Below are 19097 nucleotides of genomic sequence, written 5' to 3'. Positions count from 1 at the left end.
TAGGGCAATTCAGAAAAGCCAGTCAGCCTAGGTGGTGGAAAGAAACCAGAAAAACCCAGAGGCACCCCCAATGAACACAGAGACAAAAACCTGTTCCCAGAATCAAACCACAGACCCTACAGCTGTGAGGCAGCGAAGGGACAGAGAGCAGATGGGATATTAATAGAAGATTAATTAAACTAATAAAGTCACCACAAATAAATCATATGGAGATGGAGGGATACAAGGGAAACTTAGCTTGGCTAATATACAGAGTTCTACAGTGCACATCCACTTTGTCTTACATACCACCCACATGCAATGCTTCCTTTTATTAAAGTGTCCATAAAGAACAATCAATCTATATATAAGACTACTTATCAGAAGATCAGCAGGTACACATACAGAAACAGGTGAGTTTGAAAGAAGGAGGTAAGCCAAGTAGCCAAAGGCAGCTAACTTTGGGAGGACACAGTACCCTTCTGTGATTAAAGTTTTATCTGTAATTTAGATCAGGAATTTAACTATGTTTCTGAGAACGTGGCAGTAATTCAGTCATTCTGCCACTAGTGCTGGCGCAATGGAACTAGACATATTGCTCTTTAAGAAAATGGTGTGTCAAAGAATCTCGAGGGAGAATTGTGAGCCAAATTTTGATTCTCCATTTATTATAAATAAAAATGATGAAATTCTATCAATAAACTTTTTTTTTTTGAGGTATGAACATTATTCACTGTTTTCCTTCAGATAAATGCTACTGTAGCTCAGCCACAAAACCCTTTCTACCATGCTGATTAGTTCCCCATCAACATAGTCCTTTATTATCCTGACTAACACCTGGGCTAAACCCCAGCAAGCAGCAAGAGAATTCGCTCTATCGCCCTTCTCCTCCCCAGCACCACCTGCTTAGGTCTGCTACTGGGGGTTCCTCCTGCTTGATTTACAGCAGCAGCATGTTTCTTAGTATCTCTGTGTTTCAGCAGGTCCATGGTGGTTCAGCCTCAGCTCTTGCCCAGCAGCAAAAGCAACTATAGCAGCAGCGGAGTAGCAGATCTATTCGCCAAGACCTAACCTACCCACATTCCATTCCAATCTTAATCAGTACCAAAAATAAATGCTTAAACTTTACTTTGAGAGTTATTAAGGCTGAAATTTCATTAGGCAATAAAGTACTTCATGTGTCAGGTCTACATATAAATGTATATAAATAATATATTTATGTGCAATTGCATGGCGGCACAGTGAGAACCTCCAGGGTCCCAAAGTCAAACCTGAGCACAAGTACTGTCTGTGTGGAGTTTTTCATGATGCCCTCTGATAGACTGGTGTCCTATCCAGTATGAATTCTCATACTTTGCACCCATTATGACTGGGATAAGCTCTGAATCCAGCATAACCCTGACCAGGATACAGCAGCTACTGCAGATGCATGAATGAATGAGATAAGAAATAGACCAGACAGATTCCCTCAGAGGTCGCTGTGGTAGCAGTTTGCTCAGAAGATGATTACCGGAAAAACCAATCATGAAAGCAAAAGAGTTTGAGGATTTTTCTCCCCTAAAGGGTCAGTAAAGCCATTAGAAAATAACATTACTGCTTCTACATTAAAATAGCTTTTTTCCACAGCTCTGGATGAAACGAATGCATTGCTTTTCATTAGAGTGACGGTGTTGTATACATTCACTGGACTCGCGACTGAGCGAATATTCAACAAACCCAGCCCAAGTTACTGCATGTTATTACTGAATTACAAATGCACATGCTAAAATAAACGCCTCTGCAGTGTACACAGATTCTCCTCTGCAGAGACGCCCATTGCTGCAATCACGCTGGCCAATTTATAGTCTCTCACAGTCACAAACCAAAAAGAAACGCTAAGTCATCTGTTTTCCTGTTGGCTCAAGACGAGAGATGAGGAGGTGCCTTCCAGAACAAGCGGAGCGGGAGAACACTTAGCACAGGCTTACATCCAAAATGACACACTTGGAAAGGCAATATCAGAGAAGCACTTGAAGAAACAGAGACTCCATGGATTTGTTTTTCATGTGGTACCGAAGTCACAAAATCTGACATTGCAACATCAAGTCCTACACTAACTTTGCTATATACAGTGCAAATATACAAGCAAAGCAAGCAAATCTCCATCCAGGGTGAAGGTCACATGGGGGTAGTGATGTATATCATCGATTGTTTCCAGCTAGCTGGTTAGTCACTGAAAAACTATTACCACACATTCATATAGATATACATTGGCAATGACACACCATTCACTAGATTGTAACCACTTTATCATGGTCAGAGAGTCATGGGCAAAAGTGGAATAAGGTCCACATGAAAGGTGCTGCACAAGCCTATAGACCCTTCAAAATGTGGCAGTATACAGGTATAACAACATAGCCTGAGAAATAAATATGAAATTACTGTACATTATTACTTACTGGTATGGATCACCTATCCATCCACCCATTTTCTGTAGTGCTTATCCTACACATGGTCACAGGGAAGCTGATGCCTATTCCAGGGGACACAGTTAGCAAGGCGATGAGCACCCTGGACAGGATACAGACCCATCACAAGGTACAATCAAACACACACTTGAAGGCCTTTCACACAATGGAAATTTCAAGATACAAGAAACCTACAACATATGTCTTTGCACTGGAGGAGGACACTACAGTACCTGGAGGACACTCCATGCACACAGGACAGAGGCCAGAATCAAACCCTCAACCCCAGAGGTACGAGGCAAACGTGCTAATCACTTAACCACCGTAACCCGCTACTTACTGTTATGGAGGTCACACATCACAAAAATTTTATTTTTGTCAATGCAAATTGAAATATTGGTGGAAATATTCTTTCTCCCCTGCCACTAGTCAATCGCAAGCAGCTGTGAGCTCTGAGATGTATGCAGAAGAAGGCAAATGGGTTACTCTGCCCTGTGATGGTAAATGAGCAGTATTTGGCGTTACACATTTCAGAGGAAACATGTGCTTGCCCCACACTTCCTGTCTCATAGTTGCTGTGTGATGGGGTGGGCTGTCTAGATAACCTTAAAGGGCATCCCAATTGTAGACGTTTTAATATTTATTTATTTATTTTCTTGCCAATGTTTAACATGGTTAAAGGTTTTGTACCTGACTGCATACACTGACAGTGGATTAATCTAAGGTTACACATACAATAAAGCCAGTGTCTGGTGTCTGTAACCCTCTCAAGGTGAAACTACCATGAGAGATAAGATCCCAGACAAAGCCACAGAGTGGAAATCGTTCCCACTGAATCACGACCCAGTGAATGCTACCCACACCACTGTCTTCTTACATTCCAGCACAGAGACTGAAAAGCCAGAGCTAACGTTAAGCTAATGTTAAATGTCTTTAACGTTGTATACTTTAATGTGGACCGATTGACATTTTCCCCAAGCAATAGCAATAAATGTGAACATTTTACGGTAGATAAAATCTTAATTAAGAATCATTTTGAAATGAAAACACACACAAAAAAAAGCCGTATCATTGCCTGAAGCAAATTCCCTTTTTCTTCCCTATTTTACTGCTGAAAAGTACTTCGGATTGGTCAACAGGAAGCCGGGTTATTCTGAAACACAAAATGAGGGCCAAAATTTGTAGGAGCCAAACAATTCTATAGCAGTAGAAGTTAGCCAATTAGCTGTGTTTATCACCAAAAGCTGCAATCAGTGTTGATCCAGGAATGTGCAGAAACAGTTGTAAAAGTTAGATTGTGGTAATAATAATATGTTATCCATTAGTGTGTTCTGTTTACATTTCGTCATCGCTAATATTGTATTTATAGTGAGTTTCCCATGAGTTTGCATCATCCTGAGCAGTAACCCTATTGGTGGCCAGAACTATATTGTAGGGGTTTTTTTGGCTTACAATGGTACTAAACTGGCTGCTTTTCAGAAGGTTACATCATTCCTTCTAAGGCCTCAATACATGATGAAACAGATATTTTATAACGTGATTTTTGCTGCAACAACAAAACCAGGCTGAAAATCATGTGTGAAGCTGCCATAAAAGAAAAGAAACTAATGCTGGAAAAACCGCCATGCTTCAATTTCTAATCATATCTCTCTATGATGGTGAGAGATTGGAGTGAGTGAATAGGATACTCAGTTGAGCCATGGCTGAGCCTAGTAGGGCTCTACTGTCAAACATCAAACATCCCCTATTTCCCAAAACTTTCAGTGTATCCATGGTAATGGAGTTGGCATAAGACAATCAACTACACACTACTTTGTCACTCACACACACTCTTGTGTTGCAGAGTCTGTTATTTGCCTGGTTGTTGCTGTTTTAGTCATTACCACGAGCAGCTATTTTGGCTCTATGGACATTAATTTGCCAACTTGATGCCTCTTTCCAACTTATCCAATATTAATGTCATCTCAGATGACCAGACAGCTCTACTCTTTCCCTTTGGGAAATAGAAGCAGCACAGATAAGGAGACTGAAAAAAACAGAATGCTAAACAAAATTACACAAAGGTGCTGAATTAATAGAAGGGAAGGTAATAAGTGATAGAGTGGATTGAAGGGTTTAACCAGATCCCTTAATCCATTGTACACATACAACATATCTGAAAATATCTTCACGTTGCTCGTTTCACATGATCACTAAGCAATTGCACGATGAGACAATAATCAGGAATTAACAAGAATCAGATATTAAGTTCATCTTTGCTGAGGTCTTGGATGACACATTACTGGCACAATCGAATCAAGGTCTTCTCTAATAACTCAGCACACTAATCAATACACGCTACTGCATACAAGTGGAATGTGTGTCAGAATATGCCATTACCGCTCTTAAATAGAGTGCCAGAAAAACTCTACTTCCTGATAGGGCTATTTTTGATGCATCATAAGAATCAGAAGCAGACTGGTTAGTCTCTACCTACTGGTCTAAAGCCATGCACTACACTTTAGTCAGATTAAACTTGTATTTCTTCTCAAACTCATAACTGCTGCTTAAAAGAACATGCTCCAGATCTCAGCGGGAAATATCTAGTGTTGTTTGCCATTTAGATGTTAGAGAAAAGGTCAGGCGTATGCCAGGTATGTGGGAGAAAATGTGTATTTGACACTCCTGTTTGAATGCAGACCCGGCTATGATTTGAGTATTCGGCTTTGGGCTTGAGCTCACAAGGAAAACCACTAGAGCTCTCTCTAAAAATAGCCAATCAGAGGATCAGCAGCCATGAAATGAACTGAAGGAAAAGAAAGCGTAAAAACTAGAAATGTGAAAGCACTTGTTTTCAGAAGAAGGAAAAACAATTGCAAATTCTAATTGTGTAGTTATACAGTTGAACAGACTGATCATGAGTTGGTTTGTGTTATTAGGACCCAGGTGGCTAAAAAAAAAAATCAGAACCATTAGTCCAGAATAAGCTCGCAACCGGAAAATATAAATTTTACAACGCGTTCAAGAAAAAGGCAGGAAGTTGGACCATGGCTGAGGTGCTAGCATTGTGCAAATGCCTTCTACATAAATTTTAGTAGAAGTAAATTGGGTATGGGAATTAATCCATGAGCCCTAAGGTGTAATAATGGATCTTAGATTACATTTGAATTGGTACAATCACGTTCTCAGATAAACGATAATATACAAGATATACCCCCAACAGTAGCTTGTCAGGTAGAGGACACTGAAGAGGATACAAAAACAATTAGCTTTTAATAAAAAGCAAGAAAAAAAAAAATCCAAATCATGAGGTAAAGTAAAAACAAGTCAGGCAATCAGCAAACTACATGAACAGGACAAATCCAAAATATATAAAAATCAGAATAAAGGCTTGGTAAGCTCAGGTGAACAAACATTCAGCATTACTTCAGTGTGGGTTATGTGCACTATTTATGTGCATGTGGTGCTCTAGGAAGTGTAGTCCAATGCGGCCTTTTTTTGTACATTCTGGGAAACTGAGTTCATTGCTGGAAGTGACCTGACACAACTCAGTAACAAGCAATGGTGCAGTTCAGCAGCTCAGAGCTTTTTCATTCTGAGAGTGTGAAACTAAAAAATGCACATTTAAAGAGAGGAAATTGAGGGAAAGTTTGGATTTTCCCTGTTCCGAACCAGATTTACATGATTTAAGTCAGGATACTAGAGTGAATGTTAGGTTCACATGTTATGGAACGGTTTTAGTACCATATCTAGAAATGAAGCAAGTTACAATCCAGCAATTATTTACTACCAAACATCTTACTGTGCATATGACTGTGTGCACTAAATAATACGTAGAGGGGTCGCATGTAGCCAGATATTTCAAAGGTTTTCAGAATACCGATAAGAAAATAATCTGGAATTTTATTTGAAAAGCCTATATTGTTAACAAATTACTATGTTTATATAACATTTTTTTAAGTGACAGTGGTAGCTCAAGTGGTCAAGGCTCTGTTGTGTTGATCGGAAGGTTTGGGGTTCAAGCCCCAGCACTGCCAAGCTGCCATTGTTGGGCCCCTGAGCAAGGTCCTTAACCTTATCTGGCTATCTCTATGGGCTGTGCATCATGGCTGACCCTGTGCTCTGACCCCAACTTCCAAAGCTAGGATATGCAGTGAAAGAATTTCAAAGTACAAATGTTCAGCTCTACCTTTTTTGAAATACAGGGCCTCTAGGTTGAGCATTTGCAATTATAGCTTAAGGGCTACATATTAATATACACATTTCATACTACATATTTACATTTTGAATACTCTGACTCAATTAAAATGTGGATTTTTAAACTTGGGCCAAACACATGTTAAACCTTATACATTTGCGAGCTCAAAATTTTTTTAATTTTTTTTTCATTTCTAACTTTTGAGATGAAAAGCTTTCTGTGAATTTATTTACTATTTTTGGAAAGACTCACAAGTCTTTAGCGCTTTATAACAATTAAAATAAGGCAAGAGTGAAAAAAGAGCTTAACTTTAAAAATATTGTAAATGATATGTAAAGAATAACACATAAAAGCTTGTGCCCCCCCCAAAGTGGATTATTTTCATATTCCCCCCTCCAAAGTGCATTTATTTTATAATTCATAAACATTGTGCTTTTTATCTGTCTTACTTACTTTTAATGTTAAAAATTATTTTAATTATTTAAATAATTTTTTTTAATGCAAACCAGGTAGTTCCTGTTATCATTTACACCAGAGTAACCATAAACTCTCTCTCTCTCTCAAAGGAAAAATAACACAATCTGTCCTGTTACTGAGGAACACAAACTTCTCTGTCCTGAAGTCAGTCTTGTGTTTGGAAACTTACTGACTTGTACAAAGCACTGACACCTGAAACTCCCTCCATAAATGTTAAATAACCCTCCTCTTACAAGAAAGCTTCACGGCATCAACAAATATTCAACGTTTTTTCTTTGTTAAACAACCATACGTTTTGTTCATCTGTTCATTAGCAGCACTCAAATTATCTGGAGCATTCACCCAGTGTAAGAGCTTTAAACATATTAGAGCAAGTGCAGTAAGTTAAACGTATCATGTTAAAGTGGGAACTAGTGTCAGAGCTGCTGTTATAAAAAATTAACGCAAGATAAATAAAACACTGCAAACCATTGTTGTTTGTTATTTTCCTAGCATGGCTTGTCATCTTTTATTACTTACTAATAGATATTGTCTCCTTCTGCAGCTGCAAAATAAAGACTACAATTTTTCCAGGTATTCCAAAGAGCACTAAAGAGCTTTCTTTCCCAGGTTTCATTTATATTGGAATCTCTATGGGAAATCTCTCTGAGTGAATACCGAATGAAAGAATAGAATGAAATTAACTAAGTAAGATCATTAACTAGGTTAAAATAACCAAGTAGAAAATTATTAACACTGTTAGTAATTCTCCAGTATGAACATAAGTGCAGGCGTTTCTTATTCTTTACTGTTCTTTGCTAAAAAATAATGTATACTTGGAAACAGTCGGCTATGTGCATACAAGCCCTGAAGATATTCTGGACATGAAAAGCAATCAGTGTTGTCTGCCAATGAAATGAAACATGAAACTGGGTTTTTAATTTTGTATTATTAAACACCTGGAAATCAGTGCAGAACTTAATCAGCTAACCGCTACTCACGGGGGCAATAAGATAGATTCAACTAATAATGTAGCTCTTTTAACGAAATAACTACATTGAAAGTTCACGGCTATCTGCAAAGGTAATAAACAAATATTCATGATGAGTCACATTTTCTCTCCGAGGTATTGCCATGGAAACAGGATAATCTAGCTCATGACATCCATTTGCCAGTTGTAGAAGTCACTTTTCACCTCAGAGACTGCTTCTGTGGTGACTTCATGAGCAATGTCTATGGTGGCTCGTGAGCACTCATCTAAGCTTTTGGCTATAAAGCTGGGTAGCATTTTGCTGGAGATTAGAAAAAGCCAGACTGCTAGACATTAAGTAAGTAAGTAAGTAAATAAATAAATAAATCAAAGCTATACCCCCGTGAACACTGTTCTACCAAATCACATGACCCCTTCACTGTGGGAGAGAGGAGGTGAAGGGGCTAGAAGAATCACCCCCTCTTTCCAAGTCTTACCCTTATCCCAGCCTCACTAATCCTATTATTCTCATTTCAGAGGCCCATAGTCCTTAAAACTGCTGATATTCTATGATTATAACCCCCCATGTATGTAAAGTTTCAATCCGTTTGGTCCAGGATGTTGTATATATGACATGCTTTCAGGAATAATAATGAGAAAGAAAAAAGTTACATTAGTGCTATTACACACATGTTTAGTAACAACACAAGACAGTGTCTAAGGATGCTAGCTTCAAACTTACAGGGAATATTAATTCTGCAAAGGAAATCTTTTGAGCCCTGAATATATGTCAAGTATGCAGCAAAGCTGCACTTTTAGCTGCTTTAATTGGGTAACAGGCAGAAATGAGCTTTAAGCTCAAGCCCAAGAGGAAAACTCAGCCTTATGCAGAAAGGGTACGAGAATTTTCCAAACGTAACACATTTCACTATCAAAAAAATATGTGATTTCTAAAAACACATTAAGTCAAGAGGCTTAAAGTACCTATCATCCACTAGAAGAGCCGCCAAAGCTACTTTAATTATTATATTAGTCTGCAAAATAATTTTGTTGTTATAGTAATAACAAAATCTGTTGATTGTTCAGAGATGATTATGTATTAAATAAGGTTTTTAGGGCTCACTGTTAGGCAGAATTATTATGTTTAACAAATTTTCCACATTCACATTCAAAAATGCTGTAGATAGGAAATTTACGCATTCATAAAAGCTTGATTTGGAAGTCACCTTTATACATGTGTATGATTCTAGCTGAGCTTTTCACAAGTTTGTCAAAATCAATGCATGTAGTTCATAACAATACCTCATTAATAATTCAACATTTGTTATTTAATGAATATCAAAAGCACTATTACAATTTATGGATGCTCAAAGGCCGGTAAAGACATACAAAGGGGACAACTATATGATTTGGAGACTTGAAAGAATGATCAGTCCCATGCTATGCAATGTGGTGAGGACTTTGATAAGTGTGTGAATAATTCATACAGGAAAGCAGTGACTAGCATGGAGAGGTAATGGCCAAGGAATTTCTGGAATCTCCCATGTACACACTTCATGCTCCATCAGTCAGCTCCTTCCCTCCTCCCTGTTTCCCCCTTTCTCCCATTTCCTAGTTATCTTCCCCCAATCCATCGCTCCACCCCAGTGTAATAGCAGTAATGAGCCAAAGCACCAGTCTGATGCTTTGATGCTCTGATTTTCTGTGGAGATAAACATCAAGACCTAATTTCACTATCAACTTTAGTACATCTGCTGTATGTGATCCAGTTAAAACAATCACTTTTAAAAGAAGCAAAAACACTTTATTATCATTTGCGAGGTATCAAATCTCCCAGAAATGTCATGTCTTTAAACGTCACTAGATTTTTGTTATAAATTTGAAGATGTTGCCCAACTTTGTGGCTACCTTAGGTCTGGTCAATGGTGGGAATTTCCCAGGCATTTACACATAGCTGCCAGATTACAAAGAATGAGTCTATAATAATAAGAGGATTCCTCAGTGCTTCTGCTTGGAATTTTCCCTAAAAGAAAACCGAGTTCTTAGTTCTAAGTAATCAGTGTATATATTCATATGAAGCTATAGAACTATTCAAGCTCCTGAGACATTTCAGCCTGGAGGTGTATCTGCATTAGTGTAAAAGTGGTGTGAGGTCCCTAGATGAGTCCAGTCATCTTACTTGTACTAAACCACATAAAATGATCTGGATATCTAAACAAACTGGAACCATGGCTGTCCATTACTGAAGATTACAGCCAGCTTCACTGTCTGCCTTGATGAAACCTGCTTCATAGGCAATTGGAAGCAGTTAATGACGTGCAGCCCAGCATTTGCTGGAAAACAGGGAAATAATGTGTTGTTTTCAATTCAGACTGCTGCTTTTTCCTGTCTGCTGGCTAAGGATGTGGTGGTGCAATCAAGTCGAGGTATTTATGCACAGGCCAATTTCCACACCATACCAAACCAAGGTTTTGTGCCACCTTATAGTACTGTACAGATTAGATCGATTCCACTAACTGGACAGTATGTAGGTATATGATTTATTAGAACTAATACTAAACCAGGAAAGAAAGAAAAGCTAGAAATGCAACATGATTATTTATTGCATCCTAATGGTTATTATCCTAATGGCTATTCCCAATTAGCCAGTGGAAAACCTTTCCAGATAAGAGCTGAAGGACATTTCACTGCAGTTACCTCATCACTAGAAAGACCAGTTACAGATTTTTATGAGGACTCTTTCGACACTTAAATTATGCTAAACTGGGTCAGTTGCAATAGCACAGGTCAGCTGATGAATTTTCCTGCCTGGTCTAGCCTCTATGACAGTGATGTTACCCAGATTTACGCAAGTGATGGATGAGGGATCTGCCACCACCTTTTCACTACCGCTGGATAAGAAATGTGGTGTGTGTGACACTCAAGCATTTATAAGGTATGCATTTCAGGTCACTAAAATGTCTTCCTGACCATTTGGCAATGAATTTAGCTGGAAGACTCAACTTTGATTAATACCTGTAACCACTATTCAAATCATATATATATATATATATATATATATATATATATATATATATATATATATATATATATATATACACATATACATTACATATATATATACATATGATATCTGTATACATTTATATATATATATATATATATATCATACATACATATATAAAACTAAACCCATTGTCAATTGAATTTGCATTAACTTATAGGTATTGGGTGAGACTAAAATTTGTTATCGAAGCCAGACAATAACAACATAATGTTTGCTTACTTTTTATGATAGCTTAGCTAGCCTGAGAAAGTTGCCCAAGCCCCAATGTACAACACTTCACTGCCATATTTTATTCATTACATTTATTAACTCTCAGTTAGTTTAAGATTTATGTTTTTACAAAGATGGTAAAAACAGGCATGACTAGAATGCTAAGTGCTAAATCTTGAGCTAAAACTTCAGCTTAAGAATGGATTTCCAAAAATCTCCCCAGCTATTATAGTATATGGTCTACATAATAATAGTATATAGACAATTACACCTTAGACAATACAGCAATTATCTTGTCCCAACCTATTATGCTGCATGGCTTATGGAAATGGGTGTGGAATAATCCTAAAGGCCTCTTTATGTGTTCAACAACACACGTTTTCCATCTTGAACAATCGACCCTATAAAAAGGTCATGCCGTCATTTGCCCTTGATGCATCCAATGCCCTCCTCCACCTCTTTAAACAGATTTCACATGCTTTTAAGCTCAAGCCTGACACTGACACTGAACAAGTTGTCAGCTACATATGTCACTGGCTTGCCACTTGACCCCAACCCCCAACCCTCTACTAAATGCCTATTGGATAAACCAGCAGGGAATTGTCCTGTAGAACAAAGCGGATGTTGGGGGGTGTTCTCTTAAGGGCTTTTGGATAACATTCCTGTTCACAATGGTCTCTGAAAAACCAAGACTTTTAATTACCCACTGCTCTTAAACATTTACTGTTTTACTGGGTGATTAGGAGGACAAACTCTGCTCACCAGTGGAGAGTGCTTTTATGATAGAGTGCCTTACTGCTGGCGTCACGATTTAAGAGAGTCACTCCAGTGTTTGGAACTGAATATCAATGAACCACAGGCTAGCTGGATTCCACCATCAGTATCCAATCATAATTAGCAAGAACAAAAAATTTCAATGTTCTTATTCAAATGGCACAGTTTGTGTGCCCACAGGCCGGTCTTTCATTTGGTAAAAACAAATGGTTACAAGCAAACAGCCAGTATAAAAATAAGTATCTGTGCAATGTGTCAGTTGGCTAAATGTATATGTACTAGCACATCTACTACACCTGACAGTCTAACAGCTCCATTACAGAAAAGGCTTAATTAACAATGTTAATGTTTGGTATCCATTGTTAAAGACAGCTAAAAAGCGATCATATACCTAAAAAAAATGATTAAACACCTGCTTCAAACCAGTGGGTACAGGGTTAAAGGTATAAAGTTGACTGAATTATTTTAAAATTAGTATGAAAATGTAAATTTATACACAATACTTGGCACAAGCACAAATCATATTAATTAGATCTGGATTAAAAAATGGCTTTAACTACTCATTTTAGCTGTGTGGTATCGCCTATCTGCTCACAGATCACAGTATATATGTATAAAATTATGTAAACAATTCAGTATGACTTAAAGCAAATGTTTTAAGGGCTTAGAAAATGAAAACGTTTGTGCTGCCTGGACCTCATGACATACTATCTATACAGAACAGCAGAGCAATCACCGGACTGTGTAGTTGGGAATCCCTGCACTGTAGCATAACAGAATACGACAGAAGAAACCCTTGGACTGACCAGTATAGTAGACCATTGGTAACTTAGTGGTTTCAGAGAAACAGGGTTTCTGTTCCAGTGGAAATTTCCAGCCATTAAGAAAGTCAGCTATATTTTCTGCCATCACATAGAGGAAAATCCTTACAATCCAGCTTCACAGATCCAGCCACATGCAATGTGAAGTCCCTGAGCAATTCATCAAATCAGTCGCAGAGCTTTCTTACCTTATACTAAGATGTGGAAATGGATCAGAGACGCCGGGAGCATGGCATGATGCGGGTCCGCTGTGGATCCTCTCTCAGTCCTGAGAATAGGAGAAGAAAAGTTGGAATGGTTTGAGTGCGCCTCCTTCGATGATGTTGCGTCAAGTGCCTACAACGCAACATGTGTGTGTGTGTGTGAGAGAGAGAGAGAGAGAGAGAGAGAGAGAGAGCGAGATGAAACATCACATCATGTCTGCATTGGATCCTGCTAAATGACATTCAGCTCAGTGGAACAGACGCCAGCAGCCTCACTGATCCGTCGTTGCTGCAAAACCCATAAAAACCACCGATTTTCGTTATCAGAGATCTGATGCTGTCATTCTGTGTGCGGTCAAGTCTCACCAAACCCATTTTCCAATCGTAGCCAGGAGTATTTAAGACGATCTCTGGGCTTACCTCTTTGCCCGGCGCGCTTGCGGTGCGGCGGAGTCTTGAAGCAGCGCCGCCGCCGCCGACGCCGTTAACACCAGTCGCGCGCACCGGATCCTCGCGCGTCACGTGAGCGCGCGCCGCCGTTCATTCAAGCTCTTTCGCTCTTCCGAGACTTTTATTCCGGAGATCGTATTTATATAATTTTATATAATTCCAGCGACTGGGAGAACCGGAGAGTGCCGCTTAATCTGGAGCAGCTGGTTGGTGGAAGGTGGACGGTGAAGTACTGTAAGTCGGTTGGTGTTGGTCACTCCACTGGCGCTGGGAGCATGTTCGGGTTGCACGAGCTCGGAATTTTAATGAGCATCTATCGCTGCAGCAGCAGTTTTTTTTTTCCGTGGGTCCTGATCCAGATTAGAAACTCGGTCGATTAGCATGAATTGTCCTGTTAGGTCAATAAAGAAGTCTGTATCATGAATGATTTGTATTATTATTATTATTATTATTATTATTATTATTATTATTTGCATGACTCCTGACAGTAATGGCTGATGGCATTTTCTTTGTCACAATAAACGCTGTACATATTTCTCATATTTTCTGCTTGTCTCCTTTAAGTGTCTTCTTTTTCAATGCATTTTCTACTGTAGAGACCTTTAGAAGTATAGTGTGTGCATCTGATGATAAAAAGCAATACACTGCCTGTCTTACTCAGTCCAACTTGCAATTTTGCTGGAGAAAAAAAAACACACACACTAGCCACCAGATGCTTAAGAAAATGTTATTTATTGTTTTTTTGAGCAGACATTTATTCAAGTAGGGACATCGATCTTTATTAAACAAAAACAAGATAAAGATAAACTGGCATTTTTTTTTAAAGCAGAGATGTGCATAGGGAATTTTAATTGCTAGAGAAAGTCTATGACCATTCAAGCATAGACCGATCAGGCATAACATTATGAGCACTGATGGGTGAAGTGAATAACACTGATTATCTCGTCATCATGGCACCTGTTAGTGGGTGGGATATATTAGAGGCAGCAAGTGGGCATTTTGTCCTCAAAGTTGATGTGTTAGAAGCAGGAAAAATGGGCAAGTGTAAGGATTTGAGGGCCAAATTGTGATGGCTAGACTAATGGATCAGAGCATCTCCACAACTGCAGCTTTTGTGGGGTGTTTCCGGTCTGCAGTGGTCAGTATCTATCAAAAGTGGTCCAAGGAAGGAACAGTGGTGAACAGGGTCATGGGCGGCCAAGGCCGATGCATGTGGGGAGTGAAGGCTGGCCCGTGTGTTCTGATCCAACAGACGAGCTACTGTTGCTCAAATTGCTGAAGAAGTTAATGCTGGTTCTGATAGAAAGGTGTCAGAATACACAGTGCATGACGGGTCAGGGCTGTTTTGGCAGCAAAAGGGGGATCAACACAATATTACGCAGGTGGTCATAATCATAACCCCTTAATCAAAATATCCCTTTGTTTGAAACATCCTATTCCAGATTTACTGTCCTGTTTCTATTATACAATGCACTTCTCTTCTTGCACTTCTTGAACGATCCCACCATCTCTCGGGGACAAGGTAGGTACACATCGAGGCTTTTCTCTGTTCTGGATCTGAGGTGGTGGAATGAACTTCCCCTAGACGCCCAAATAGTTGAGTCACTGACTGTCTTCAAACGAAGAGTGAAGACCTACCACTTCCTGAAATACTTAAACTAGCACTTATTCTTGTTTTTATATGTTTTTAAGTGCTATATTTCCTCCCAACAAAGTTTTAAACTCATGGTGTTCTTAGTCTATGATCAAGCAAACCAGTATTGATGTATTCATTGATAGAGACTTTAAAGCATTTTTGGCGTCTGCCAAATGCCTTAAATGTAAATGTAAATCTTCTGAGAAGGCTTTGGAACATGGCTGTGGGATTTTGCTTATTCAACCTCTAGAGCATTAGTCAGTCACTGATGTTGGGTGAGAAGGCACATAGTTGGCATTCCAGTATATCCTAAAGTGTTCAGCAAGGATGAGGTCAGGGCTCTGTGCAGGCTACTCAATATCCAACCTTGGAAATCCATGTCCAAATCCATGCTTTGTTACACAGGGGCTTTGTCATGTGAGTTCCAGTGAAGTGAATCTACAGCTACAGCATAGAAAGACATTGTAGACAATTGTGTGCTTAAACTTTGATAGTTGATTGTCTATATACTTTTGGCCATATAGTATAAATAGGTCAGACACATCCATTATTGGTCAGAGAGTACTGTCTGCATTTAGGATCAGAACTTAAGCACATCACTCTGTGGCAGAACTTAGCATTACTGCCAAAGATACTGGCAATGCAGGCAATCGATCTATTTGCCCTTGTGCCCAAGCCAGCACTGTGCAGCGTGAGGTTTCTCAAGCACTGTGTGGAAAACTGCCAGCTGGCAGGTCACTGACACAGCTGTGTGTGTGTGCTTTGGGGAGCACCATAAAGGGGCTCTACTGTTTAAAGACAGGTTCATTTATTGAATAAAGGAAGTAATTGCACAAAACAGACTTGAATGCAAGTCAAGAGGCGACTTCTTTCATTAATTGCCATTTAATGCAATGTATGGTTACATTTCTAGGTGGAAATACGAGGAGTGACCAACGTCTGGCTTGTGAAGCAGCAATACGTGGCTTCAGCTTGTAGAAAATATTATATCAGGTAGACCTAATGGGAAAGTAGATACAGCAGGCTTTGTACTTGTTTGAGATTTGTGAGATCTGCCAGGGATTTATCGGAGATCTTCTGCCGAGCTAGCTCAAGGGTTCTTCGAATTTATACATTTATTTACACAAAGGTTAGATCTGGTACTAATGTGATATTTAGTATAACAGCACAGGGATGCTTCACTATTTGTTTTTTACTCAAGCTTGAGTTTGAGCGCTACATAAAATTCCAATTCTAGCAATATTTTATTACCTTGATGCAATTGTACATTATATATAAATATATTATATTACAGACTGTCAGTCAGTCAATCTGTGCATTACACGGCAACATGCATCACTTTGGCCAATGTGGTAAATATTCCTATTGACAGAGCAAAAATAAACAAGATATATGAGCCGTTAAACCAGAATTTCACCATCCGTTTCCTGATTTTTACACCTAGTGGTTTTAAACAACTTAGAATATGGCACCATTTGCTGAAATTCACCAATACTTCATTCAATGATAAATATTGGAAGTGCCTGACACTTTCTTGTTGCCCAGATGTGGTCTGTTAAATTGATTGTTTAAAAAAAAAAAGCTCTGAATGTACTTTTGTTTGTGCCCTGGTTTCACCTGTGAAGACTGAATTTGTTGTTAAAAAGAATAAACCAACATGAAGACCAGAGAGCTGCCTATGGGAGAATAGCAAGTCATTTTGAAGCTGAGAAAACAGGCATCAAAGTCACTGCACAAGCACTGGGCATAGCCAGTGGACCAATTTGGATTGTCCTGAAAAAGAAAGAAATCACTGTTGTGTGATCCAGATATCAAACAGGTCAAATAAAGAAATAACAGCAGTTGGTGACAAACTTTGTGGTAGCTGTGAAGAAAAAAACCCACCAACCAGTAAGTTAGCATCGGCAACAACCTCCACAGGGCACGGGTGAAGGTATCACAATCCACTGTTCAAAGAAGAGCAAAAATATAAAGCCTATACCACCAGATACAAACCACTCTTCAGCAATAAGACCCAGAAGGGCAGATTGGAAGTACAGAGACGAGCCCCAAGAGATCTGGATCCAACGTTAACCTCTACCAAAGTGATGGATAGGGCATGAGCCCATGTGCTCCAAAACATACAAGCTCATCAGTCAAGCACAGTGGAGGTAGAGACTTGGCTTGGGTTTGCATGGCTGCTTCTGGAATAGACTCACTAATCGTTATTGATGATGTAACTCATGAAGGTAGCAGCAGCAAGAATGTAGACATCTATAGAAGCATTCTCTTCTATAACAGAGAAATGCTTTCATTCTTACTTGATTTGATCACTGTCTTGCTGCATGATCACCATCAGGGTAAAAAAAAAAAAAATTTTAGCTTGGTCACCAGATCTTAACCCTAACCAGACCTTAATCCTACTGTGTATTATTACACCTCCTGAAGATGAGACTGATGGTAGAAACCACCAAAACAAATAACTGCAAAATGCTGCAGTACAAGCCTGGAAAAGCATCATAAAAGAAGGATGCAGCAGTTTGGCAATGTCAGTAAGAATGTATTATGTATAGCAAAGCATTGCTCTCTCACTGCTCCAGGGTCCCCAGTACGATCCTGTGATTGAGCTACTGTTTGCAAGGAGCTTCCGATGTTCTACCCATGTCCACATGGATTTCTTCATGGGAGTTCTTCAGTTTTATCCCTCCTACCAAAATAATATCAAATGGTAAGTGGAATAGCTACCTTAAAATGGCCGGTAGGTGTGAACGAGTGTGTAAAAGTGTGTGCATGGCTCCCTGTAGTGGACCGGCATCCTATACAGGGTGTATTCCCGAATTACACCCAGTGGTCCTGGGATCAACATCAGATTGCAGCATGATCCAGACCATGGTTATAGCCTAATGGGTCACATGAAAATGCATACAAAAAAATTTATATATTAAGATTTAACTTAATATGTAGATGTGCAGTATAAGCTCTGCATCTCTAGTAAACCCAAAGTTACAAAGGTTGATGTATTTAGTAAATGAGGCATAACAGGAGACAAACCAAACTACTTATCACCTCGAACAAATCCAATTAAACTCAACCACAACCCAAGCAACGGGGCATGCCATAACCCAGCACACTGATCTAGAGTTGTATTAATTTAGCAAAGAACTAAGTCTAAGTACAGTACATTGCACTTAATCATAGGAGTTGCATAATATTTATGCATTTAATACATATTATTGTGCAGTTTAACACATACCACTTGCTTAATAGACTTCAAATCAAACGGAGTCACTGCCTCCAAAATGTGATATACGGCTCCCTCTTCTGCACTGCAGTGATAATACACACAATGTCCAGCAGTCAAATCAAAATGGTCAAGAATTCCCAGAAATGCATTCCTAAACCTTGTGGAAAGCCAGATCAGCAGATGAGTTGAAGCTGTTATATTTACAAAGAGCAGGCCAACTCCATATTAAGTTCATGTGCATGTAAAGGCAGACGTCCCAGTTTTGGCCTAGCTCACAGTCTCCTCTCTAATTCATCCCAAAGGTGTTCTATCAGGTTGAGGTTAAGACTCTGTGCAGGTCAGTTAAGGTCAAACCAGACTTGCTCATCCATATCTTTATGGACCTTGCTTTGTGCACTGGTGTGTAGTCATGTTGGAACAGGAATGGGCCATCCTGAAACAGTTCCCACAAAGTTGGAAGCATGAAATTGTCCAAAATGTCTTGGTATCGTGAAGCTTGAAGAGTTCCTTTCACTGGAACTAAGGAGCCAAACCCAAAAACAACACCTGAATTCAATGATTTGGAGGGGGTGTCCCAAAACTTTTGGCAATGGTGTAACTCTCTTCTTCTAATTGTGGTTTATTTGGAAATTAAGGTACCATTAATCTATATTCATCATTCAACCAGATAAGGTACAACAATTA

At 39.1% G+C, this 19097-nt stretch overlaps 1 protein-coding gene across 3 annotated transcripts in view; it reads right to left on the bottom strand.

The window, feature by feature from the left end:
- Positions 1-13809, bottom strand: part of tmem108 (transmembrane protein 108) — a 65592-nt gene extending 51783 nt beyond the window's left edge. The window contains exons 1-2 of one of the 3 annotated variants that reach the window (XM_058376877.1): positions 13525-13809; positions 13090-13237 (exon numbers count right to left, since the gene is read on the bottom strand). Coding sequence is in view for 1 of the 3 variants with exons in the window: in XM_058376876.1 (XP_058232859.1) it covers positions 12887-12902 (16 nt within the window). In the remaining 2 variants the exon portion in view is untranslated. Of the gene's footprint in view, positions 1-12886; positions 12929-13089; positions 13238-13524 lie in introns of those variants that run through there. The other 2 variants (XM_058376878.1, XM_058376876.1) reach the window with 2 other exon arrangements.
- Between the last annotated feature and the right edge of the window lie 5288 nt (positions 13810-19097).

Source organism: Hemibagrus wyckioides, linkage group LG23 (genome assembly GCF_019097595.1).
Source record: "Hemibagrus wyckioides isolate EC202008001 linkage group LG23, SWU_Hwy_1.0, whole genome shotgun sequence".
NCBI lineage: Eukaryota > Metazoa > Chordata > Actinopteri > Siluriformes > Bagridae > Hemibagrus > Hemibagrus wyckioides.
The sequence above is the reverse complement of the archived record's forward strand: the minus strand, read 5'-3'. Positions and strand labels throughout refer to the sequence as shown.